Raw genomic sequence first — 27,508 nt, forward strand, 5'->3', positions numbered from 1 at the left:
GAGCACAGGCTCCGGATGCGCAGGCTCAGTGGCCATAGCTCACAGGCCCAGCCACTCCGCGGCCTGTGGGATCTTCCTGGACCAGGGCACGAACCCGTGTCCCCTGTGTCGGCAGGCGGACTCCCAACCACTGCGCCACCAGGGAAGCGCTTAATTTCATTTCTTAATTCATCTCTGATCTTGATATTCAGACTTGTGATTGTGGTTTTAAATAGTTCACTGTTTTTAAGTTTTTCAAAAAACTCTTTAGTTCTTGATTTTACATACTTACAGTGTTTGAAATTAGTTTAGCCTTATTAAAGATAAAATATATACAATTAGACCATTTTCTTTGTGGACCAGTCTATTTCTTCTTAACTGAGCTGAGTTAAAATAATAGGAAAGGCAGGAAAACTTTTATTGCAAAATGAATGCTCATGACCTGACAGCCAACTGATTGAAGGACAGAAATGTTCAATCTTTCAGGTTCTTAAGTACGTTTAAGCATTTAGCATACTTTTACCTGTACACATGGGATATCTATAGGATATGAATAAGAATTGAACAAATACTAAATTTTAGAGTACAGTATCTAATTCTTTGGTTTGCATTATTGGTAATTCAGAAAGAGTAGTCTCATAAAAAGATGCTTTTAACAGAAGTACTTCCCCCTTGGGGAAACAAAAAATGGTCTTTTTCATTTTATTGCGCCGTATAATGTGCTTTAGAATGAGATGCAGAGTTGTTAGTATGACATTGGGTGACAAACAAAATGCACAAACAACAAAAAAAAGTGCTTTTAGCAGACTTTCATATTGCAATTTTATTTAAATATATAGCCGTCTTCTGGTTTAAAGGAAATAGTGAAACAAGTATTCCCTAATTGTTTCTGGCTGTAAAAGTCTCTAAATCCTTTTTAGAAAAATTTTTGTGAAAACAATATGCTAGTTGATTAACTCTTTGCATATCCTCCAGTTCTGAAAACTCTAAGAGTTAACCTTTAATCCTAGTATTTTTGAACCACAGAAAGTTTACATCATTCCATGAAAATCTTTGGCCATGTTAGTATTGTCCACAATACACAGATATGAAAATACTTTTGGTACTCCTGTTGAAATGTTTGTTTATTCATCAGGTAAATTTCCTTTTCTCAGCCTATCATGGTATCTAGACTTGAATTGGTTACTACATTTTTACTACTTAGTAAACATGAAAGAATTCAGGTAATTCTTTCCATAGTTGTAGCTCAAACTAGTAGAAAAGTGGACTTTATCTTGAAGCCATTTTTTTCTTAGAATCGTAGAATCAAAGGTGCCTTGTTGAAAGCTCACATTATATTAATGAAGGAACTGAGAGCCCAGAGAGATTCAGTGGCTGATCTTAGGTTCCACATCTAGTTGTCAGAAGTGCTGGGATTAGAACTAGGATTTCTGTCCTCCTGTTGTAAATACTTATTTTTAATACCGTAACACCTCCATATTAGACACTTGTAAATATGCCGTACTTGTTTTATAAAAATTCTTAGCTATTGGTTAAAAATTAGGTATCGATTTTGGCATTAAGGACATATTTTAAAAGTGGTACCAAGTTTTTTAATCAGTGAAGGTTTTAACTGGAAAAATAGGAAAGCTGGAAAGTTAACTTGAGAGTACAAGAGATTGTCAGCTGTTTTACAGTTTTTAAAAAGTACTTTCTCCTTTGTAGGAAGTCCTGAAATAGAGTAAAGTATGTATTCTACAGTCTTTTCTTCATGTAACAGGGAAATGGCTGTATATATTCTATATAGTTTCTTCAGTGTAAGATAAGAAAGTAAGATTCTTTTTAGTGCAGTGAATTTGTTCTTTGTCTGGGGAAAGTCATTATAAACTGGTAGAAATAAATAATTAACAGAAGAAAATAATGGCTACAGAGATGGAGGATGTAGAGGAGTGTTTCATAAGGAATAAATAAAACCCTTCAGGAAATCAAAGAAAGGTATGTAGAGGTCAGATCAGACTGAACCAAGTGTTCAACAATAGGATGATCAAACTTTCATTGAATTCTAGAATTTTCCTGGCTGCAAATTTGGCCAACCCTTAAAAAAGATTCTTATAATGACTTCCTCATGGCTTATCTTGCTAGTATTTTTCTCTGTTGTGCAAATGGAAAAGTCCTCTCTTAGAATTTTAGCAAATTGGCCCAAGTGAGAGGAAATAATGCAGAGTGATTGAGGGATTATCTACATCCCTTGGTATATTTAGGAAACATGAAAATAAGAATATAAAACAGGTAAAATATAAAAGGAAGGGCTGGTATGAAAACCTAAATGCCAGTTGAGTGAATGGTTGAGTAGATGATACTTTTTAAAAAGTAAGAAATTGCCTCCTCGTAAAGTGAGCGCTCTGGGCAGAGTCTAAAATTATGTGGAGTAAAGAGTCCTAGTTGGTGGAATTTGTTCAGGAAAACCATATATCTTTCCCAATAGTTTGAACTACTTTAATTCTTATAAAACTTTTTGAATGGAGACTTTCCTTTAGATTCATAAACTTTCTTGTGCCTACATTTGAAATATTTTTACTAGATTGTTTAGATTTTCTAAGTTCACAGAGGTTGGGATCCTCGTTTATCTAAGTTAATATATGATTATTTTAATCTTTTATTTTAAAAAGAAATATGAATTGTATTTTTGAGGAGGATATTTGTAGGTATGTCAGATCAATCACCTTTCTTTCTCCTTATTGAGAAGTGTTTCCCTCTTCCTGTCCAACTATAGTTACTGAAGGGAATATCCTTGTATGCTTCCTCAGAGTGCTTGAGGGAGTGATTGAACTTGGCTGAGCAATGGTGTGAACCCAGGTTTTCTTAAACCTGCTTTAGTTTCAGTTGGAAAGATACATGAGTTACAAATGCTACCAACCCAGGTCATCTAAATGAGCAGAATGCACTCCTCTCCCTGAAAAACATTATTGGAAAAATGAACTAAGAGAATAAAATATATTTGAGGCATAGATGATGAGGGGAAGTGTTTGTATAGGAATAGGAATCTTCTATCTGCAATCAATTTGTTGGCCTGTTTTCAAACATTAAGAGTTACCTTATGCTAAATTTTAGAAATTATTAGAGTATTTCAAGACAGCTAAAAAAATTAAATCACTGTTAATGTTTTTTTTTTTTTTTTTTTTTTTTTTCGGGGGGCCCTCTCTTTTTTGTTCTCTCTCTCTTTGGGGCGCAGGCTCCAGACGCGCAGGCTCAGCGGCCATGGCTCACGGGCCCAGCCGCTCCGCGGCATGTGGGATCTTCCCGGATCGGGGCACGAACCCATGTCCCCTGCATCGGCAGGCGGACTCTCAACCATTGCGCCACCAGGGAAGCCCCACTGTTACTATTAACATTTGTTTAGTATTTTTAGGGTTTCACACATTTTTTTTTTTTTTTTTAGTTTTAATGACCATCCTGAGAAGTAAATAGGCAGCTGTATTATCATTCCTGTATGCAAAATGACTTGATCCCACATCCTTCTGATTGGAGGGAAAAGTGTAGGTTTTTGCAGTTTTGTAGTGTTACAAGCACCTGCCAGCAATTAGGAGACAAGGTTTCTTTTTCAAGACACGTCTCTGATCTTGAAGAAATCGCTTACTTTAACACTTTTGTTAAAATACAGATTATTGGACTTCTAAAGGCATTTCCAGCTTTATTTAAATAGAGAAGTATACACCCCCCTTCTCCCTGCCTACCCAGTAGGCTGAAATGAAAGCCTTGTTAGTATGAACCTGATATATTGATCTAAACTGAGTTGTAATACTGCGGTTCTTTTTGTTCAGTATGTTCTGTTTTTTCTATTGTCCTCCATCTTCCTGTAGGCCTAGACCACAGAATTTCTTCCATACCTGTGGGTAATATTTACAATTTTTGTTACTTTGCTTCTATCCATTCAATAAGCATGAACTCTTATAGGTCAGAAAATTGTTCTATTTATTGAGTGCCTTGACTCGTATTGCCTTGCTTAATCCATGGATGGTGGGTAGAAGGATCAAGCCAAAAGGTACATGTTAAAGTGTCTAGAAGGCACGGTTCTGGCATATTGCCATTTCTAGTATGTAAGCTAAGAAAATGGCTCAGAAAAGTGGAGTTACTTGCTCAGATTTACACTGCCATTAAGTGGAAGAACCCGGGTTGAAAGGTAGGTCTCTTTAAATTGCAAAACCTGTTTTTGTTTTGTCACTTCTCTGTAGTGTCTTATCAGACAAAGCAGTCAATACTGGCCAGAAGGGACATTGAGGACATTAGATTAGCACAAGACTATTACAAGTAATTGAAAAGCAGCTAAAAAGAAAAGAAAAGCAGCTATGTCCTCCTGTCAGGTGCTTAGTAATCTTTGCATATGAAGAAGAGCACAGGGCTTCCCTGGTGGCACAGTGGTTGAGAGTCAGCCTGCTGGTGCAGGGGACACGGGTTCGTGTTCCGGTCTGGCAGGATCCCACATGCCGTGGAGCGGCTGGGCCCGTGAGCCATGGCCGCTGAGCCTGCGCGTCCGGAGCCTGTGCTCTGCAACGGGAGAGGCCACAACAGTGAGAGGCCCGCGTACTGCAAAAAAAAAAAACAACACTTTTGTCTTGGAAAGATTTCCTCTCACCCCATTCTTCTAATCCCTTCTCTCTGCAGTATTTCGTCATGTCAAGTTTTATTTTGTAGATCCATATTGCTCTGTGATAGCAGTGCTGTTTCATGATCTCTGTTCAATTGGGATACTGGAAATTACTAAGCATCTTGCTTGTTTTCATTTTTCTTTTAATTTCTAGGGTATTTCCTTAGCACTTTCTCCTGAATTAATAGGGAGAGATGAAGGAAGGAGCAATAAAATTTTTTCATTTATCATCTTATTATCCAGTTCTGTTGTTCTTTCTCTTTCAGATAAACAAAATGCTGAGTACTTTTCCTACATTATAATTCAGAAAGTAAATGAACTGAACTTTTTGATTTTTTGTTAATTTATTCCAAGTTCCTCATCTTTGTGCTTCTAAATTTGATTTTACAGGTATAGTTGAAGTCCTCAAAGAAATGCATGAAATAGGAGTAACTCCTGATCAGGAGACATACATAAATTACGTGTTTCCATGCTTTGATAGTGTAAAGTCAGTTCGTGCTATTTTGCAGGTGAGTGCAAGTGTGGTTTTAATTTCATAATTGAAGAACATTTTTCCTCCCTAATGTTTTGTGGTAATCAAAGAAAAAAAAAGTCACTGAGCTGAGACTAAAATGGTTATGTTGGTATATAATTTTCTGAAGCTTTGTAAAAATATTGGTTAGTGTAACAGCTGTAGTTTTTTGTTTTTTAAATATTTATTTATTTATTTTGGCTGCACCAGGTCTTAGTTGTGGCATGTGGGATCTTTAGTTGTGACATTCAGGCTTCTTAGTTGTGGCATGTGAACTCTTAGTTGCAGCATGCGTACGGGATCTAGTTCCCCTACCAGGGATTGAACCTGGGCCCCCTGCATTGGGAGTATGGAATCTTACCCACGGGACCACCAGGGAAGTCTAGGATCTGTAGCTACTAAACTTAAAAGTCTTATAAAGGTGAAGTAGTATTTTTCTTGTGTGTTGAAAAGACAGTATGTCAATATCAGACAAAATTTAAATGAAAGTTTCACTCTTTAATCCCACTCTACAGTGCAACTGCACCTTTCATTTTTGAATATTACTTTTCACTTCTATATGAATTTTCATAATAAACTCTTAGTATATTTACTGTTCTGTTTTTTTTTTTTTTTTTGTAAGTAATCTTTTGTTTGACCCCAGAGCATTGTTTTCCTGCCAGATAATTCCTGTGCCCACCAGAATAAGTAAGGCATTTATAAAGGGGCATATGAAAAATTGACCCAGTGCACTGGGGCAGCAATGGTTACACTTTCCATTTTCAGAATAAAGTGCTATGCAATTAGGAACAACATGGCGGAGTATCACACATTTTAGTAAGAAATATTTTGTTCAGAAGACCTGTTTCCTAGGTGGTTATTCACATAATGCCTTTATTTTTCTAATATTGTGTTAGAGTGTTCTTTTCTTTCGTTGAAATGATTTCATAATTCCAGTCCTCTTCAAGGGAGAGTTTATGTCTTGAGTGTCTTTACCTTTCTTCCCTGAGTATTTAACAGTGTATTTTGACACTGTGCTATACATATTTTACTGTTAAAAAAGTAATTTTCCCACGTTCTTTTTCCCCAAAACCTACTTTTTTCACGGCACCTTTACATTATAGTGTGTAATTCCACAAATAATTGTTTATGTTTGTATGATGTTTTATTGTGTGGATATACTGTAATTTATCTTTATTCATTTCTTATTATTGATTAATTTTCAATATTGTGCTATTATTATAAAGTGGTTCAGTAAACATGTTTGGCTAAATTTCAGCCCATATACTTAAATTATTAAATACGATGTTGAGATAAGTCATTAGCCATTTGAAGTTAAATAAAAATAAATTTGATCTTTACCTCATTATATGTCTTAAAATACCATTTTAGATCAGTGCATTCAATTTTCATTTTGTTGTTAATTAGAGAATTGTTCTAATGTCTTCAATAGTAAACTCTTCCTAGAAGGAAGACACTCTAAGGGTAACAGATTATATGAATTTGAAGATAAGCATTTAATTTGGGATGTTGGGACTGTATCTCATAGCTTTTGCTGAAGTTTGGTTATTCAGTTTATTTGCATTATTTTAGAAAACGGTCTTTTTTAAATGAAGGATTATCAGAATACGGTCATATAAAGAAATGGGAAAACAGGAAGTTTGAATGACATATCAAAATATTTTTAGCTGAGGTGTATTATCATTGAAATATGCTTTATCCCTAGGAAAATGGATGTCTACGTGAAGATAGTATATTTTCTCAAGCTGAATTGAGAATTGAAGCAGTAAATGGAAACTTAGACTATATTTTATCATTTTGTAAGTATGCAGCATTAGAAGAAAGCTTGACAGGTGTTAATTTCAGTTACTTTTGAGGGCATACAGGGTGGTTCATGCCCTCACTGCCTGCCTCAGGTAGTTGAAAGTATTTTCCTCAAAAGCAAGGAAGTTTTTATATGTTTTATTTAAGTTAGTCTTATAAGATAGTTTATGAGTTTAACTTGTAGATAATTTGGAAGTAACTTTAAAGTTAATAGGACCTTGGAGATAACATGGTGTTAGGTTGGACTGGGGACCCAGAGGACTTGGGTCCATATTTATAATTTACCTGCTGATTATAGGACCTGAAACAAATACCTGTATTGTTCTTTCAGTTTTATGAAATGGGATAGTATTGCCTATCTGTCTACCTTGTGGGAGTTGTGAGAACCATATGAGATCTTGCTTTTGAAAGTGTTTTCTAAACTAATGCTTATTATGGCCCTAAGTTACACGAAGCCATCTCCCAGTCCTCATTATTAAAAACACAGTAAATGTTTCCAAACACTTATAAATGATAGGGTGCTTTACAACGTTCATCCCATGTTAATAAACTTCCTCCATTGATAGATGAAGAAAGGCAGAGAGATGTTAAATGATTTGCCCAAAGTTAGTGATTGAGTCAGAACCAAGATCATCTAATCTTATGAACTTATTTTTCCACTATACTATGTTTTAATTTAATAAATTAGACCTTTTTTAATTTTAATTTTTGACATATCTATGGCATTATCTTGACAGTGTTTCATATCTTGTGAAAGAGATATCATTTAAAAATAAATATACAAACATCAATTTCTAGCACACTGAAATGTTAAAAGTTAAGATTTTATTAATGTATATTCAAATTGTGTAAGTGGAAGCTTTGTTAAAACCAGATTACTGGTATATATTATCTGTGTTTGAGGTATTTAAAATAGTTTATTGTATTATTATAAAGGGGAAGGCGAAGTGTTCAGTATGAAAGCGTTGACTGTTAGAGGTGTAGTTATTTGAGTGTAAAGTTGAGTATTAATGCTGGCTGCTATCCGAGAGTATTGATTTTGCCTTCTACTCTGTATAATATATAGATTTTCCATACTGACAAGATGAAAACAGAAGCATTAGCTGAGGAATCTAGGTGCATAAGGTGGATACATGAGAGCTGCCTTTTCCCTTTATCATACCATCCATTCCACTTCATTGTCAATCTCTTGAAATTTTTCACACTTGTTTGTTGCTAAGGAAACTAGATGCTTTTTGTCAGCAGCCTTCCAGCTTGCTGAGATGTTTCTGGTCACCTTTTTTTTTTTTTTTTTTTTTCGGTCACCTTTTTAATGAATAAAAACTTGATAATATTCTGTAAAATGCTAATTTGAATAGTTTAGAAATAAGTTTCCAAGAGGTTGTTTATTAAATGTGAAAAAGAAAAATACCATGAACTTAAAGACTAAAGAAGATTTCAGCTTCCTCACCCTTTGAATTACAGATCTTTGAAGAGCAGTTAGTTCTATAATTGCTGGTATTCCCTGTAGGCTGCTTATAGATAGGCACTTTTGGTTACTACAAGGAATGGCAGGTAGTAGAGAAAAGTAAATGGCTTGTCTTTTTTTTTTTTAAATTGAGGTATAGTTGATATATAATATATTAGTTTCAGGTGTACAACATAATGATTCAATATTTGTGTATATTGCAAAGTGGTCACGATAGTAAGTCTGGTTAACATTCGTCCACATACGTGGTTACAAAAATTTTTTTTTCTTGTGATGAGGATTTCAAAGATCTACTCTCTCAACAACTTTCACATATGAAATATAGTATTATTAACTGTAGTCACCATGCTGTACATTCCATCCCCCTGACTTATTAAATGGCTTATTTTGATCAAGTTTGTGGAGTAGTAAGAAACATTTTCCCACTTGATTTTATAGGCATGGAAATTAATTTGATCAAGCAAAATTAAAGGTTACCGAAAAGCATGTGGTATATCCACTTTAAAATTCCTGAGTGACTAAATACAGCTCATTTCAGAGACGATTTTTAGAGTTTTAAATGCCACATGAAACCACTGAGAAACTTATGCTTCCTGTTCAAGGGATCTAACAGTCAGTCTAAAGTATTTCTCCTTGTGTGTGCGGGTTAAATTTTTATTCATATTTAGGGAGATGAGCAAATATTAAAACCTACTGTGATTTTTCCCATGAGTTTTTTTTTTAAGTTAACCAGCTATCTTAATCTTTACCTAAACTGTATTTATTAATTCTGTCTTCAGAATTTGCCTCCACTACGAGTTCCTATCTAATTCCATCCCTCTTGAATCATTCAGCAGCTGCTTTGCATATATACTGAAAAGATTAAAACAATTACTTATAACATGGCACCATTTTAATATAATGACAGGAAAAAATAAATTCAGGATATGCCTACTGTGATTCTGTCCCAAGATAATTATGGCAAGGGTTATGTGGAGAACCAGGTCTTATGCATTAAGGCCTGATTCTTATACTAAGGCAAATCAGGCTTAGAATGTCAGCATTGAAACATACAAGGCTGTATAAATACCAAAATGAATAGTAGAGCAAACAAATCATCAGAAAAGTGAAAGATCAGTATAAATCAGTTACATAACAGAGGTAAAGAGGTTATTATCACTTTAGGTTGTCACTCTTGCATGAATGCAGGTCATAGATCATGTGGAAAATAGAATGAGGAAGTGTGAGTGGTTCAACAGAATCCAACAACACTCTCAGAAAAGAACTTTCCCCCTCATCTTCTGTCTTTAAAGGGTAGTTACAGTCTCTCCCTTCATAGTGCCATGTTGTCCAGTAACATACAGCCTTGGTATGTGTACCAGACTGACTTGGAGTATGCTGGTAGATTAGTTAATTGCCATTTATAGAAAAGAATATTTATAAATTCATTAGTTGTATAGATTTATGTAAATGAAGTAAAGTGTTTTAAAAGGATAGCTTATATTGCCAGTATATATTTCTGCAATTTCTAATTAACTTTGTATGCAAACTTTAACATTTTAAAAATAATATTTCCCAGATGAAAATTGAAAGGTGTTGGTATAAATGTGCTTTCAAATAAATTGATAATTTAAGATTTTGGTTTTGGTCTGGGGTTTTATGATGATTATTTTCTTTTGCAGTGGAATCAAATACATTGCCTCTCTCATTTGCTTCATTGAGAGGCAGCCTAATTCTAGGCTTTAGGAGGTAAGATGATCACCTTATATAATCTTTGCCTGAATATAGACTGATTTCTCCTTTTTGACCTACTGTGTGAGGAAAGAAACAGATACTCTTATCTTCCAGTATACTAGTTACCTGAAATAACCTTATCTATTTTATTCTTCCTACTAAGTAGTTGTGAGTTTAGGCTGCCTTTTTTTATCATCTATTCCAAGAAATTCATACTGATTTAGTAGAGGTCTTGTTTCAAAAAAAGAAAGCACTCTTTGAATATGGCAGGTTGGAGTTATAGACAAATTTGCATGTATATTTGATTTATACTTTGAGCATTTAATTACAAGAGGAATTTTATTCAGTGTAATACTACTCTCCTCCTCGGTGTGCTCAGGGAATGTTAATGACCTTTTTTCCCAATTTTGTTGTTTTGAAAATATTCAAACATAAAGACAAGTTGAGTGGTAAAGGAAATACTCACATACCCTTTATGTAGATCACCAATTGTTGATATTTTGCCATATTAACTTGCTTTCTCTCTCATACACTTTTTCTATAATATATACATATGGACATATACATATACATATATACACTTTTTCTCCTTTTTTGCTGAACTCCTTGAAGTTGTAGACATCATGATACTGGATCCTTCAATATATCTCTCTTAAAAATAAGGTCATCATCTATGTAATCACAATACCAGTATCACTCCTAAAAATTAACAATACTATAATATCAGCTAATATACATTGTGTTAAGATTGTCCCAGCTGTTCTGAAATTCTTTTACAGCTGTTTTACTTTTTGAGGATTCAGTTAAGTTCATGCATGGTATTTGATTGCTATCTCTTTATTCTCTTAAAAACAATTCCCTACTTTTTTGGTGGTGGTGGGGAAAGAGTCGAGGCTTCTTTCTCTATAGAATGTCCCTCTCATATTTTGTGTTTACCTAATTTTTCCCTCACGATCAGACTCAGATTGAACATTTTTAGCAAGTATATTTCATAGGTGATTGGCAGTTCTTAAGGAATATAATGTCAGGTGTCTAACTTTGGTGCCATCAGCTAATTTTGATCATTTGCTTACATTGGTGGCCCCCACTTCTCTTCCTTGCAAAGGAACCTCATCTCCTTTGTAATTAGTAAGGCGTCTGTGGGGTGATACTTTGAGATAGTGTGTCTACCCTGTTTCCTAGCACCTTTCACTCAGTGGTGATAGTAGCCATTGGTAGTCCTTGTTGAATCAGGTGTTAGCAGAGGTGGTTGCAAAAGGGTAAGTTTCTAATATTGTCATTCTTTCTTTGTTTGTAATGTTAATATTGTCATTCTTTCTTTGTTTGTAATGTTAATGACTTCTGATATTGATCCCAGTAATTTTTAGACTGTTTGTTGATGGAAGCACTAGGTTTTCTGTTGACATCTCCGGAACCTCCATTGCAGGCAAGAAGAGAGAGAACAAGTAGGAGGGATTCTTGTTGCCATTCTTTATTTAGCCAGTGCAATTCCACTCCTCTTATACACCTACATACATTTAAATAATTGCTGTTTTCCTGAAGTTAAGAAAAAAAAAAACCAAGGTCTGTGCCTATAAAGTTTGAAAATACAGAACACATAATCAAGTAGATAAAAATGCTATTAGAGCCAGATTTTAAAACAAGAACCCGTAATGCATTATGAAGTGAAATATAGTGACTTTTCATATAATTGTCCTTGACAAAAGACTTGAAAAAAAGTTTTTCATATAAACTTCCAGACGATGGGTATTTCCTTCTTTACCTTTATTATTTTTCTTAGTCAGTTTGAAAGGCAGTTGTTATATTTCACAAATCCGACACTTCTTTTTTTTTTTTTTGCGGTACGTGGACCTCTCACTGCCGCGGCCTCTCCCGCTGTGGAGCACAGGCTCCGGACGCGCAGGCCCAGTGGCCATGGCACATGGGCCCAGCCGCTCCGCGGCATGTGGGATCTTCCCGGACTGGGGCACGAACCTGTGTCCCCTGCATTGGCAGGCAGGCTTCCAACCACTGCGCCACCAGGGAAGTCCTAGAGCAGCTTTTAGTCTAGGATTATTCCCACTAAAGTAGTCAAGCCCTACTATTAAGGTAGTATCCTCCTGATACTGATAATTCTATCTGCTAGCCCATGTATTTTGAGATTATTAGGAATGTGAACTATTCCAATTCCATGTGTGGGTTCTGGGAATTGTCTTTTTTTGAGCTTCTGGAAAGTTCTCAGGTAGTTTCCTGGACTTCAGATTGTTTCTTCACTCGAACGTGCTTATCAGTACTTAGCTGAAGCCTGAGGACAACCCTCTGCAGTTCTCCAGGGCTCTGTATTTGTCAAGGTCTCTCTGCTCTGATAGTCTGCCCTATAAAAACAAGTTTTAATTAGTCCCTTCCAGAGAAATATTTTAAATCTGTAGGTTCTAAAACTGTATTATGTTGATGAATTTCTTCTTGTAGATACCGAAAAGTTTCAGGTTGTGGTAATTTGGCATTAATCATAAGAATGTGCAAAATCTGAAGTATTTGACCAGAGGTAATTTCTTTCTTTTCCTCCCACCCCCAAAACTATTAAAAATTCAAAACATAGTCATTACAGTCCATTATCTTGGCATTAATGTAGCCTTCTATTCTTTCATTTGATGCTGAGCCAAATAGTATATATATTTTCAAATCCCTTTGTCAGTACATTCAGTACAGCTTTTGAAACAGTCACCTATCACATGCTTCTCAGGGTCCTGTTGTACTCTTCTGGCAACTTTAGAATTGGCTGAGTGACTGAAAGCTGTTCTGAAAACCAAACTGATTGGTATTGCCAGTAGACTCCTGCAGCTCCTATAAGGATTAGCCCATAAGAGATTCACTTAAAGTTACCAGAAAAAATTATTCATAGTTATCAGAAATAAGTTATAAAACATTAAATGAGATAGCATAGTCACTTCAGCTAATTCTAAGGGAAACTTGGATGTGCATTTCGGTATTGGAATGCAATTTTTGTAAGAGTTATCTGCCTTTAGTATTACCTGCCTAATAGTGGTAGATCCATGGTCCAAGAGGCAGTAGTTCCTCCCATGTGTTCTGTAACCTATTTGGGCCCAGATTAATTTTTTATGCTATCCCACAATATTTTTGAAAGACCAACACTATTTTCTTCATATATGTTGAGAGTGGTGTTTAAGTGGCAAGCTAGTATTTCTGTAAATTGATAAGCTCAGGAGATGGTCATTGAATACCAATTAAGTGTCATGCCTTCCCGAAGTTTCCCAGTGTATAAACCAAACTGGTAGCCTATAGAGGCGAAGTCACCTATATAAAATGTTTAAAATTCAGTATTGCTATTAGTTAGGATGAGATTATTCAAGGTTATTAGGGAATTTTTACTTTAAAATTTTTTTAAAAAAATAAAGCTATTTTGAAGTATTTGAAAGGACATTTACTCTGGTAAAGTTAGTGAGTTCTTCTGTCAAATCCAGGGCAAGAATATGTTTAGTATGAATAAGACTTTCTTTCCTCTTAACAATAGTTCCAGCTGAAAAAAGTTCAAATGAGAAGGAAGGCAGTGTACATTTTGTATATTAGTGAAAACTCCACCCCAGAAATATTGAGTCACTTCTAAGAGACAAAATGTCGCTGAAGATAGTTCAAAATTTGGTTGGCAAATACCAAAAAGAGAAATGTTTGAGAATTGGCTTGGAGGCACTTAAGTCTTCGTAGTCCATAGATAAAGAGTTCTGTGTGATATAAGGAGAGATTTTTCTGACCCAATGGCAAGAGTTTGAACTTGACAAGTGGGAATCTGTACCATTGGAGCAGAGCTGCCTTTCACATGTTGAAAAAAATCAAGTTTCTGACACTTGCCCTGTCACAGCCAACCAAGTTAAGTGCCAGGTGTTAAGTTCCTCTTTTCAGTCAGCCAGTGAGGCTCCCACTCATGACATTTTTACAAGGAGAAGGGAAGTACTTCATGAAGTACAGTTTGTGAGTACTCAGGAAATATTAGCTCTTAGCGTGTGTTAAGGGCTGGGACTGTGAGGTAATAGGTAATTCAGGAATGAATAGGAATCTTCTTGCCCCCAACTTGTTAACTAGGTACCAGAAAATAGGAAAGCAACTGCAAACTTATCTTGATAATTATGAATATATAGAGGAGAAGACACTATCTGAATGGATAAAGAAGATGTGGTGTGTACACATGCACACACACACACACACACACACACACACAATGGAATACTATTCAGCCATAAAAAGAATGAAACAATGCCATTTGCTGCAACATGGAGAGACCTAGAGATTATCATGCTAAGTGAAGTAAGAAAGACAAATGTCATATATCACTTTTATGTGGAATCTAAAATATGATACGAGTGAACTTATTTACAAAACAGAAACACTCACAGCCACAGAACACAAACTTATGGTTACCAAAGGTGAAATGGGTGGAGGAATAAATTAGGAGTTTAGGATTAGCAGATGCAAACTACTATATATAAAAGAGATAAACAACAGGTCCTACTGTATAGCACAGGGAACTATATTCAATATCCTGTAATAAACCATAATGAAAAAGAATATATATATATATGTATATATAACTGAATCACTGTCTCTTTCTGCCAAGGTTAGGGGAGGAATGGGTCAGGGCAAGATGTGTAGAGAAGGTGCTGAACTGAGGTTAAACGATGAATAAGCATTTGCCCAGGGGAAGGAAGGGCATTCCAGGCAAAGGCATTGAAGCTGAGGGAACAGTGCATTTGGGAACCTGATGATAGATTGACATAATGGTTGCCCATGAAATAATGGCAAGAAATAAAGCCAAAGTGGTAGCCTGGGGCTCTTCACAATTGCTCTCATTCTAAGTTATGAAGTTTAGACCTTGAGTCATGGCTTTCAGCCGCTGAAAGATTGACATAATGAAGGTTAAGACTGACAGTGGCTATTTGAAGCGGGGAGAAAAGGGTACTGGTAACGGTAGGTGGGGGAATAGGACAACAGCAAGAGATAATCGACAATTCGTGGGATCATTTTAGGTGCCCGTGGAACTTCCGGTGAAGATAATTCTAAACTTAGCCTTTCTGAGTCTGTTTCTTCTTCTGTGAAACAGGGAATTTAAATGCCTGCTTGCAGGATTGTCTTAAAAATTAAAAAATAAAATGCACTTGGAACCTAGTACAGAGGATTGTTTTTAAGGAGCACCTAGGGAAGGAGAATTCTGAAACAGATTGAGTAGCATCACTGGAAGACTGGCAGGGAATGATCAACAACACAAATCTCAAAACTTAATCAAAGGGGACCAGAAGGTGTTAGTTGAATTTTGAATTGAGATGAGTGGTAATAGTAAGAGTACTTTCAGTGGAGGTTTGGGGCCAGAAGCCAGATTGCACGGATTGAGTGTGTGATGAAGAAGTGTTAACTATCCTTCACACAACTTAGTTGAAAAGATTCTGTGTGGGGTTTTTTAGTTTGTTTTTTCTGGACCTGTGCCATCTGTCATGAAGCTTCACATTCAAGGTAGTGCTTTTAGTCATTTTCAGTTACTTTAGATGTATGTACAATTTTGAAAGTTTGCCTCTGTGCCTTCCCTAGGTACTTCATGCCAGGTTTGATGGCAATTTACTATCTTAGGGATACTTTTTGTTCTACATTAAGTTGATGTTTGATGAAAGATATGATTAAAGTAGCTTTTCTTAAAAAGAAAGCCCAGTTTATTAATGCTGAGAGTTAGAATAGAGATGTAAAATTTAGACCAGAGATGGTATGTGTTTATTTTTCATTATGGAGCTTTCAATCATTCACGAAAGTAGAACTCCAAAGTAGCCACTGCCCAGCTTCAACAGTTAAGATTTGGGCAGTCTTGTTTCATTTATTCCTTCCCCACCCCCACCCCCCTTTTTTCCCCTAGACTGTTTAAAATTATGGACCTCTTGTCATTCTGTCTCGTATATACCTCAGAACTTACTTTAAATAAAACAACCACTGTAATGTTATCACACCTGACAAAACTAACAGTAATTGAGAAAACGAATTCACCGAAGTCCCAAAGGGGTCCATGGTACAGGACAGATGACAAACCACTGCAAATCTTGCCACTTAATATTGTGCACTTTTGGGCATTGGCTTCTCAAGTCCTTGGAAGCTGATTTCCCTACTCCCCTTATTCCCACCTTCCTCCCCAGCACCACCACCCCCTACCCCAGTTCCTTAGGTGTGGTAAGCATCTATCTACAGGTTCAGATTTCTTGGAATTAAAGTGGATTCTAGCCTAACCAAAAAAGATGACTGATTTTTTTATCAATATAGATTTTTAGTGTATCTTATTCTTCACTGCACAGCATTTTATCTTCTTTTTTTTTAACTAATTAATTTATTTTGGCTGCGCCAGGCCTTAGTTGCAGCATGCAGGATCTTCTTTGAGGCATGAGGGATCTTTAGTTGTGGCGTGCAGACTTCTTAGTTGCGGCATGCGGGCTTCTTAGTAGTGGCATGTGGGCTTCTTAGTAGTGGCATGCATGTGGTATCTAGTTCCCTGACCAGGGATCGAACCCGGGCCCCCTGCACTGGGAGCGTGGAGTCTTACCTGCTGGACTGCCAGGGAAGTCCATATCTTCATATTTTGAGTGCTCACTCTTCTTTTACTTACTATTTGGCCCCAAAAAAAAAAAATTTTTTTTTAATATATGGAAGTGTCAGGTAGTCAGAGGAGGCTGCTCTGTAATCAGTGGATGGATGAGATGAAAAACTTTCTTGTAACAGTTGAGAGATTGTCTTCCAGTTCAGCCTAGAGATATAATTTTTAGGTCAGTTTATCATGTCTTCTGCTAACTGATTACTCAAAGAGTTTTTTCCAAAAGTGGAAGAAACACTATTAAATGCAGGGCTTCGTAAACATTTTTTTCCCCCACTTACTAATAAGATTTCATCTTTTTCAAAACTTTTTCTTAATGTGCTTTAGTAGGAGGGATGGTTTTTATCATAAGGCAGAGGATTCTAGAGGGGCATGGAACATGTTTTTATTTTTTGTTTTGAAGTACTTATGGAGTCATGGAAGTTGCAAAGATAGGACACAAAGGGCCTGTATACTCTCCATCCATTTTCCCCCAGTGGTTACATCTCATTTTATCACACGTATGGATTTGTGTAACCATTACTGCAGTGAAGATACAGAACTATGCCATCACTACAAATTACCCCCTGCCCCCAGTACCTCTTTATCTCCCATCCACCATCCCTAACCTATGGCAGCCACTAATTTGTTCTCAATTTTTATAATTTTAGTTTGCAAAGATTATATAACTGGACTCATAGAGTATATCATATTTTGAGATTGGCCTTTTTTCACTCAGCGTAATGTCCCTGAAATCCATCCAAGTAGTCATGTGTGTCAGTAGTTCATTCTGAATGTTTTTAAAGTTGAAATAAGTGCCTTATTAACTCACTATACCAAAACAGTCCACCCTAAACTACCCAACCTCAAGTTTAAAGAGGGCTATGAATTTTTAAAAAGACCTGTAAGTTTTGTGGGTATTTTACAATGTTAAGTATAATATAGATAATTATAATAAATATATAAATCATATTCGCATTGTAAAATTATCATTAAAATGTAACTAGTCTCTTTAAAGTAGATTCTGTGTTTGACTTAAATATACAAAGCTTATAGACATTAAGTTTACAAAGCTTAAATAGTATAAGACTAGGGTTCATTGGTTACCCAGTTTTGTAAATGATTTTTCATTTAAACAGTCAGAATTTGGGTGAGCCGTTCTTTTTGCTTTCCTGAAATAATTTCACATTTATAGAAAATTACAAGAGTAGTACAGAGAACCTTTATATATCCCATTTATTTAACTTTTAGCATTTTTGCCATTATCATTATACATTCTTTCCATCTATTTATACATGCATGTATATATAAATTTTAATTTTTTGGAACTATTTGGGCTTAGGTTGCATATGTCATGACCCTTTATCCTTAAATATGTCAGTATATAATTCTACAGAACAAGGATGTTCCCTTAACACAACTCCATCACAGTTGACAAATTCAGGAAATTTAACGTTGATGGAATATTTTTATCTAATATAGCTCATATACCAGTTTTATCAATTATTTTCTCTTTCTCGCTCTTCTTTTTTTTTTCCTCCAGAACAGAACAGAATCCAGTTCAGGGATGGATGTTAGTTGTCTTTTCTCTTTAATTTTCTCTGATCTGGAACAGTTCTTCAGGCTTTGTCGTTTATGACATTAGTAGTTTTGGAGAATACAGGCTGGTTATTTTCTAGAATGTTCCTCATGGTTCCCCATGATTAGTTTCATGTTACATCCCTGATTGGAATACCGCAGGAGTGATGTTCTGTCCTTCTCAGGGAATTAAATCTAAAATGTGTCCATCAGGGCTTCCCTGGTGGTGCAGTGGTTGAGAGTCTGCCTGCCGATGCAGGGGACACGGGTTCGTGCCCCGGTCCGGGAAGATCCCACATGCTGCGGAGCGGCTGGGCCAGTGAGCCATGGCCGCTGAGCCTGCGCGTCCGGAGCGTGTGCTCCGCAACGGGAGAGGCCACAACAGTGAGAGGCCCACGTACCGCAAAAAAAAAAACAAAATTAAAAATAAAATGTGTCCATCAGCATTTCATTAGTGGTATTAATTTTGATCACTCAGTGAAGATATTGGTTCGATTTCTCCATTATGTGGTTACTGTCTTTACCATTACAAGTCATAAGCAGTCTTGGGTAGACACTTTGAGACCATGCAAATATCCTGCTCCATCAAACTGGGACCCCAAGATTTACTGATTCTTGTTCTTGAATCAGAGCAAGAGCAAGAATCAGTAAATCTTATTTTGAGGGTTCGAAGTAAATGAGAGTCAATCTTTCTAAATTACCTTGGCTTGAAAATTCACCTTGAATTTGGAAACACTTATTTACTTACATTTTTTAGGACTTTGATCTGTATGCATTGCATATAATAATTGCTAGTGTCTTTTAACTTAAAAATGTTTCTTAAACTTTTGGGTTTATTTTTAATCCTTTGCTGCCCCCTGCAGGTCTATGAATATAAATCTTTGGAGCAAGGTAAGTATTCGTAATATTGCAAATCATAACATGGTATATAAAAAGCAAAAGTTATAATAGCTTCATATATTTGTCATGTATCATTATAAATTAAGTGAATTTAGAATCTTCAAGTTGGTCATTTTAGTTTTAAAACTGCTTTCCTGGAGCATGAAATTTATTATTGAAGTGATCCTTTACTTTGTCCTAAATTCTTCATAAGGTTTTCAACTTTTCCAAAAAACAACTGTTAACGTTATTGCAGTAACCATACAGATTTAATAATTATTTTTAAAAATATATGCATGTGTGTATATGTTTGTGTATCTACATGTATATCTATATATGAATGATATACAAATAAATTTTAAACTGTTATCTTTTTAAGAAGTTAACTGCTTTTATGCAGGAAGTACAATGATCCTTATGCTGAATTACAAGAATATTTGTAGCTTAATAAAATCAGAATGCACATTATTGATTGGAATTCCCAATTTAAATAATTTTTAAAATCTTATTTTCATTCAGTTCTGTTTTTAGTATTAAACTGCCATTCAAACTATATAGTCAGTTATAATATATGGTTGAGATATTTATATTTAGAACTAATTTTTTGACTAGAAAGATTTTTCATTGGTTTATTAAATGTGTCTTTGTTCAAAATGTGGTGTTAAATTTGGCTGTCATGTCTGATGTATGGCTACAGCTTCTACGCATGTCTGTGTTGGTTAAAAAACAGTTTGTAGGTAAGGATTGTTTTGTTTTGCTTTGCTTTTGAACAGTTTCTACCTTAACCTTTGAATTGCTATTAACAGTAGCATGATTTTATGGTGGAGTGAAGTGGGGTATGGTCAGTTTTGCCTTATTTTCCATATTAGAAAATAAATAGTTGAAGAAGCTGCTGTAGTTTGAGTTGTTAATACTTATGGTATGTGCTGGGCACTATTTAAAGAACAAATAAGTTCAATCGTAGTATACACATGAGGTAATTCAGAATTCCTAACTCATATCACTTCAGAAAACTATGTTCCTTTCTTATTATCTTCTGCCCGTGGATATATAGTCAAGTACTGTGATCAAAAGTTAGATGTCAGTACTGTATGTAGGTTTTGTAATCGTTTTCATCATAAAATATATATTTGAATTTTTTAAATTGAAATTTTGTGGGCAGAATTAATGTTGATGAGTAAGTCTTTAGTTTTTGTGTATTCGGTTGATAAGAATCAATGAGAACAAACATGTTAGAACTTTCAACCCCCTTTTGTTTTAATGCCATTAAAATGACTGGGAAAATGTTGAAAAACTTAAAAAAAAAGTTATTTAGTGGTTCAGGGAATTTTACTTTCTTATTTCTGTAAAACTACACTTAAAAGGAGGAAACTGGACCAATTTCAACAAGACCAAAAACAATACAATGACAAATAACATTGGTTGATAATTTCTATAAGATAATTCCTGTTATAACAGTTTATTTAAAACAGTATATAAAAGATCAGTTTAGAGGCTTTCTTAGTGACATTTCATGAAACATTGCAGTTTTCCTTCAACATGGATTTGTTTTGTTTTTGTTTTTAAAAGACAAGCCTATTATTTAAAAACGAAACAATCTCCTTGGCAGGTGGGGATGGTGTTGAATTACTATGATACAGAATAACACCTTACTGGGGAGAGGCTTTATTATTTCAAGAATTCAATTTCAGATTGTATTTGTTCTTGTTTGCTTCTCTTGCTGCAATGCACGCATTTCCTGTCTTACCAGATAACAGAACTGTTGTACAAGGATGGACGTTATTGCCAGGAGCCTCCAGGACCAACGGGTAGCGTTTCAATTTCGATGATTGTAACTTATCCACAAATCCATTCTTCTGTGTAATGATGGACTAGAAGGATTACAGCAGTAAACATTTTCTTTTTGAAAGTGAAATTTGAAAACATTTGGTTATAAATCTTTATATTGATAACCACAACATTTTGAGATCTGTGAGGTGTTTGGTTTTATCATAATTGTTTTTTTAAAGGGAGGGTTGGGAGGGCTTTTTTTTTTAGATATTGAGGAAATGCTTCTTATAGAATCAATCAAAATAGGCTTAAAAATTAGTAATCTTTAGTGTTTATGTGATTTTAATGTTTTGCCAGTATAATCAAACATATAAAATAGTAAAGCGGTCTTGTAGATTTTTCCACTTAAATATAATTTATTACCTAAAATATATTATTTGACATTTAATGATTTTTGTTTTCACATAATAAAGCCTAGAATATATGGGTTTCTGTAAGAGGGTACCCTTCTTGAAAGTTCGTATTTTTCTATCCTAGGTATTAACACATGGCCCTATACATTTTATGCTTGAATGCATAGGAAAATTACTGTTGTTACAAAGCATCTTTGTTAATCTCGGTTTTTCATTGGCTAATAGGCAGCTCTCCACAGGATTACTGTATCTGCTTATTAAAATTATTTAACTTTCTATACTCAACATTTAACAGTCCTCTCTAATTTTATGTTTCCCTACTAAGTATTGCCCACCAAAAAATTAGTATAGAAATGTGTACAAGGCATTTATTTATTCTCACTATTTGTGATTTGGACAGGAAAGGGGTAAGGCCTTGGGCAGGACAACTTCTGTCACAGAGTGGTGGAAAAAAATAGATTGAAGTAAGATTCAGTACTGAAAAGCTGTCACTCGGTCTGAAAATAATTAATATTCCTTTCACTCACCAGTTAGATATGTGCTCCCAAACCACATAATCTCTATGCCTCAGTGATCATTGTTGCCATTTCAGAGCCTCTCATCAGGGTGACATCTCACACCAAAATGATTTCTTATAAATTAATCTTGGTAACATGACAGTCTCAGTAATTTTAGTGGAATGCTTTCTCTTGTTTTTTTTCCACAGAAGCTGTTGGCTATTTTCTTTATAACTTGATTGACAGCATGAGTGACTCAGAGGTACAGGCCAAGGAGGAGCATTTGAGACAATACTTCCATCAGCTGATGGAGATGGTACCATTTCATTTTTTGCTATATAATGCCTGTCCTGCCTGACATGTATCTATTAGATTTGAAATTGCTGCTTTTAAGTACAACCAGACCACTTCTCAATGACATAGACGAGTTGGAGACTTAAATTATGTCTGAGATAATTTCTGTTCGACAAATCTCAGTTTGGTTGTCTAAAACTCAGTTGTTTTTTCTCCTCCCTTCCCTTTGCACAGAATGTAAAAATTCCTGAAAATATCTACAGAGGCATTCGTAATCTGCTGGATAGCTACCATGTTCCTGAATTGATTAAGGTGTGTGTGAAACAGTAATCAACTTTTTAAAATGCTTAATTTATATATAAAAGCATGTTAAAATTTTATTTAAATATGTTGCTTTTGGCCAAAAGTTTATTTAAATGACAACCTTTAAAACAAGGCTTTTCATTGATTGTTGGTAAATGCTGTTTATATATTGAAGAACGTGTTTGAAGTATTTATTACAGTGGTTATAAAGCATGAACAGAATTTCTGCAAAATTTTGGAAGATGGAAAAATAACAGTGAAATGAAATGAAATTTCCAAAATTTGCTTTTGACATTTGCTAATATATTTTACACGTTTTCTGATTCTAATTTAAATCCCAATTTTAGGATGTTAATATGTTGGTTGAAAGAGAGAAGACAGACTCTCGAAAAGTAAGTAGGCTTTTTGAGTAGATTCTACATGCTATAGTAACCACATTTAATGAGAGTTCTAGACTGTGTCCTTATAAAACCAGTGGTTCCTAACATTTTCGTCATCAGTGTACCTCTAAGAAGTTGGTAAAAGCTATTTCAGAAAAATCAGCATATCTCAAAAAAATCGGCATATCTGAGAAATTTGCATATAATCTCAGGAGCTTTATAAACCCCTGGAGTCCATCCCCAGATCCCCAGATTAATATCCATGATAGCATTTATGACATTTAGGAAAGGTCAGTTTAAAGGGAAGAGTGACAAAGGGTGCATTTTCTTTGTAGGAAATTTCTTTCCTTCTTTTTTCTTTCCATTTCTGTAGACTACGCAGCCTACATCATCTGATTTGGAGTCTAAACTTGAAAAACTAAAAGCTGAAAATCAACCTATAGGAGATGTCCTGAAGCAACTCATATTAATGCTGTGTTCAGAAGAGGTAACTTATAACTATTTCAAATACGCTATTAAGGTAAAAAGAAATTCTTTATAGATAAAAGTAAGCAAAGCCAAATATAATATTTATGATTTTTACAATTAATTATTATACATCATGTCTGTGAAGAATGCAATTAAATGAAAGGTTAGCTAATTTCAGCTACACCTTGAATGGCATGTTTTCCGGTTACTGTAGTTTGTTTACAATAACCTGCAAAGTGAATGATAGTAACAGCCATGATAGGTTTATCATACATGCCAAATGTCCTTTCAAGCCATGGCTCCGGTCTCTTATATCTAGATTGTCAAGCAACTGATACATGCAGTCGTCATTTGCAAGTCAAATATTACTGGGTTGTTAATGCAGGGATTGAAATTCCATTTTCCTGCTGGAAAAAAGTCTTTCTGAGATAAAGGGTCTCTTGCCTTTTTTCAGCAGGCGTCCAGCTGTACTTTGTGTTCATTTTAGTGTGCGTCTGCAATTTGTGGTATATCACTAGACTTTTTCGGTTTTTAGTTCAGTATCATTTGGTCTTATGCCTGTGTTTCTAGGGGAACAGAAATAACAGCTGACTTTAAGGTTATAACATGGTACTATTAAATTCTAAAATATTTCCTTACATTACTCGGATATTGACTAGACTGTGAGGAACGTTGCAGTGATAGACATTTCTGTGCCTGGAAATTGGACGGTGAGTAAGGGCTCACTTGGTACATATTTAATCTGGAAATCTTTTTTTTATAATACAGTACCCAAACCTTAAAACATCAAATTTGGCATAGTGGCCTGTTTTGCAGTGTAGATAACAAATCTTTTAAACCGCACATATATATATATCTTTTCCTGCTTTTTAAAAGGCAAATAAAAATACCAGGGAGCAAGGTGAAGTTAATACCATGAATCCATTTCTTTTCAGGGAGCAAGGTGAAGTTAATAACATGAATCCATTTATTTTAAAAGTACTATTAACTTTTTTTACACTCTGAACATTGAAACTAGAAATTTTATTTTATTTTTATATTAATTTCTTATTTCTTTTTCACTTCCATCCTTTATTTTAGAACATGCATAAAGCTCTTGAATTGAAAGCAAAATATGAATCAGATATGGTTATCGGTGGCTATGCCTCTTTAATAAATTTGTGCTGTCGACATGATAATGCAGAAGAGGCATTGAACCTGAAACGAGAATTGTGAGTACCCTGGCACTGAAGCAAATCATCAGCATGTATGCTGATATACAGTCCTTGATGGATCATGTAGATTGACTACTACTCTCATACAATGTGAATTTAAAAAATTCTCTTTTGTGTTTTTGAAATTTCATACTATAAGACTCTTTGATTAATTATGGCTTGTTTTCAGCAAGGAGTCTTTGTTTAAGTATGATAAGACGTTCTATTCCTTAAAGCCAAAGTTTTTTTCCTCTTGATTATACAACTGCATATGACAACAGTGGTGATGGTAACTATTTTATAAAGCTTGTTAAATATTCCACTTTCTGTACTGTAGGGTAAACAAAATTCTGTCCATTTCTAAGGTATCTTTGGTTTCCCATCCTGATACATTTGCCAAATAAAAATATGTCTTTCAGGGGTATTTCAGTATTCATGACAAAGTTAGAATCACCTTAAGTGCCATGAAGCAAAAGAGTTCCTTATTAGTGTCATTTGCAGATGGAAAGATGCAATATATATGTAGTGTTAGATTTTTACTTCGTCACTTTGAATATAATTACATGTGGATTTGTATATGGCTTCAAAAATAAACCTTAACTAAATTGTAGAGGCCAATGTTAATAACAGTTCAGATTCTGATGAGTTTTTGAAAAGTGATCAAGTAGATATTGCAGTCCTTTTAACAGTTAAACAACTTCTAACATAATATAAATATGGCTTTAATTTTTAGTGACCGTTTAGATTCTTCTGCTGTCCTTGATACCAGCAAGTATGTAAGACTTGTAAAAGTATTGGGAAAACATGGCAAGCTCCAAGGTAAGCATCAGCACATAAAGGAAACATGTGATGCAAGTATCTTGCCACTGGAATAACATGTGAATTGATATTAATGGTATATCATGTCTTGCAAAGTGCTTGAACACTTTGCAAAATTTGCATGTGAATCCAGCCAGAGCTGCATGGACAGTGTAGGCCATTAGTTTTAATGGATTGGCAAGCTTGTCATTTACATTTGCACAGCTCAGTGCTTTTTGCATTTCTGCAGCTAGTTTTTATTAGCATTGCTGTTTGGATTGAGTTTGAAGATCATGACTTATGGCACAATTTGCCTATATGCCTGCACTAATGGCTTTGTTTTCGCTTAAGAACATTAGAAGGCTGAACATAAAACCTATAAATAAAACCTTTATTCAAGAATATGAATTTTGCAGGAGTCTTTGTCTTCACTTTTAATAACATTAACAAAATGTGTACTTTAATAAGGTTTTACATAGAAGTTTGCGGGGAGAGCCTAGCCGATTATATTGTTGATGTATATACTCTAATTTTCTCGTAGTTGAGATAATGCTAAACGTAATGTAATTACACTTGATAATTTTTTATTACTGTTTGCTTGTTTCTTTCTCATTGGGCTTTATTTTGAAACTCTTTTTTTAACCTCCCTCTCTTTTATTCCTAGAGAAGATTTTTTAAAAAATCTCTGTAGTCAAAAATGTGGAGAAAATATTTGATTTGAACATTGAATTTTTTCCTAGGAAGCCTTTCTAACACAAAATTCTTTATGAAGATTAGACTGCTTTTTAAAAATAATTTTCTGTAAAGCGGTCAAACCATTTTTTCTGTGCAATAATTAAGAACAACATTATAAAAATGAACTTATTCCATATCCTAAAATGTTTGTTTCTGCCTTCCTAATGAAGCTTAATGAATCTAATGTATTAACATGCAGTCTTTTGGAAAGCTTTCATTGGCTCTGCTTGGCTAATTAGTATCGACATAGCAAACAGGCCCTATCGGTATCAGACCATTAGTCTGGCTGTATATACAGTGTAAACACATCTTTATTATCTGGCCTCCTGACAAGCCATCTGCTGAAGAAACAATGGTGTGATTTAGCAGATGTTAGCTCTGAACGATAAAAGCATCCATTTAGGAGGATCTTACAGCTATAGGGCAGACAGTACAGGGTTATGTGGTGCAGAGTGGGCACACAGTCCCTATCTATAATTTGTAGTCAAAGTTGCAGGGAAATGATAAAACCATGCTATTGTGGATTTATAATTGTAGTCTCGTTTAGAAATGCAAGTAGTAATTAACTTGAAATCGGCATTATACACTAGAATTTACATTCCTGCTGGGCTTGAAATGCTGTTTTAATAGCAGTTTGTTTTCCCTACATGAAATTACCTAAGGGTCTTTTGTGCTACTTCATTGTAGATGCTATTAACATTCTAAAGGAGATGAAAGAGAAGGATGTTCTTATCAAAGATGCAACAGTCTTGTCCTTTTTCCACATCCTAAATGGCGCAGCTTTAAGAGGTGAAACTGAAACAGTGAAACAGTTGCATGAAGCCATCGTGACTCTAGGGTTAGCGAAACCATCTACTACCTTAAGTTCCCCATTGGTCACCCTATATCTGGAAAAGTAAGTTAATTGAATTTTCAATTTTAAATGTTGGCATTGAAAGAATGAATCTAATCATTTGGGGATTATACTTTGTAAATTCTCTGTAGTGCTGTGGAAGCCTTGGAGGTTATTCACCACAGAATAAGAGGACTTCTGTGGAGTAGGTGACCTATAAAATCACCAGCCGCCCTGTGGTCCTGTGGATTACTTCTCAATGGAATGATCTATGGTGATTTTTTTTGTATGGGGCATGTGATGATAGTACATGAAGCCAAATCTAGTTTTTCCCAGTTTTGAGCCTTATAAGTGTTAATTATTAATAAATATAAGAAAGAAGGATTCTCTGGGGCTTTTGATTATGCTTCATGACTGTTATTCAGGTAATGATGTGGCAGCGTCTCTTCATTGCTCCTTTCCTCCATGTAGTATTTTAATTGCATGTACCAATACAGTAGTTATTCTGGCTTCGATAAATATTGTAGAAGATGTCTCTGTGTCTTGTGGGAAGAAGATGAATTTTGTTAATAGGGTGAGATTTACTGAATTTGAAAATTTTTACATTTGGAATGTTTATGTTGGTGCCCAATTTAAGGTATTTTTTCCAGTGCAAATCATAAAGTCAACCTACTCTCT

The 27,508-nt window shown here is 35.0% G+C and overlaps 1 protein-coding gene across 2 annotated transcripts in view; it reads left to right on the plus strand.

The window, feature by feature from the left end:
• Window positions 1–27,508, plus strand: part of LRPPRC (leucine rich pentatricopeptide repeat containing) — a 104,389-nt gene that overhangs the window by 25,639 nt on the left and 51,242 nt on the right. For both annotated transcript variants that reach the window (XM_027113244.1, XM_027113245.1), the window contains exons 12-23: window positions 4,994–5,112; window positions 6,820–6,913; window positions 10,047–10,113; window positions 19,132–19,159; window positions 20,898–20,955; window positions 22,037–22,143; window positions 22,356–22,433; window positions 22,772–22,816; window positions 23,178–23,291; window positions 24,353–24,483; window positions 25,199–25,284; window positions 26,686–26,893. In XM_027113244.1, coding sequence (XP_026969045.1) covers window positions 4,994–5,112; window positions 6,820–6,913; window positions 10,047–10,113; window positions 19,132–19,159; window positions 20,898–20,955; window positions 22,037–22,143; window positions 22,356–22,433; window positions 22,772–22,816; window positions 23,178–23,291; window positions 24,353–24,483; window positions 25,199–25,284; window positions 26,686–26,893 — 1,135 coding nt within the window. The remainder of the gene's footprint in view (window positions 1–4,993; window positions 5,113–6,819; window positions 6,914–10,046; window positions 10,114–19,131; window positions 19,160–20,897; window positions 20,956–22,036; window positions 22,144–22,355; window positions 22,434–22,771; window positions 22,817–23,177; window positions 23,292–24,352; window positions 24,484–25,198; window positions 25,285–26,685; window positions 26,894–27,508) is intronic.

This window comes from Aethalodelphis obliquidens, unplaced genomic scaffold (assembly GCF_003676395.1).
Source record: "Aethalodelphis obliquidens isolate GAN/ISIS:26980383/991018 unplaced genomic scaffold, ASM367639v1 scaffold12, whole genome shotgun sequence".
Classification (NCBI taxonomy): domain Eukaryota; kingdom Metazoa; phylum Chordata; class Mammalia; order Artiodactyla; family Delphinidae; genus Aethalodelphis; species Aethalodelphis obliquidens.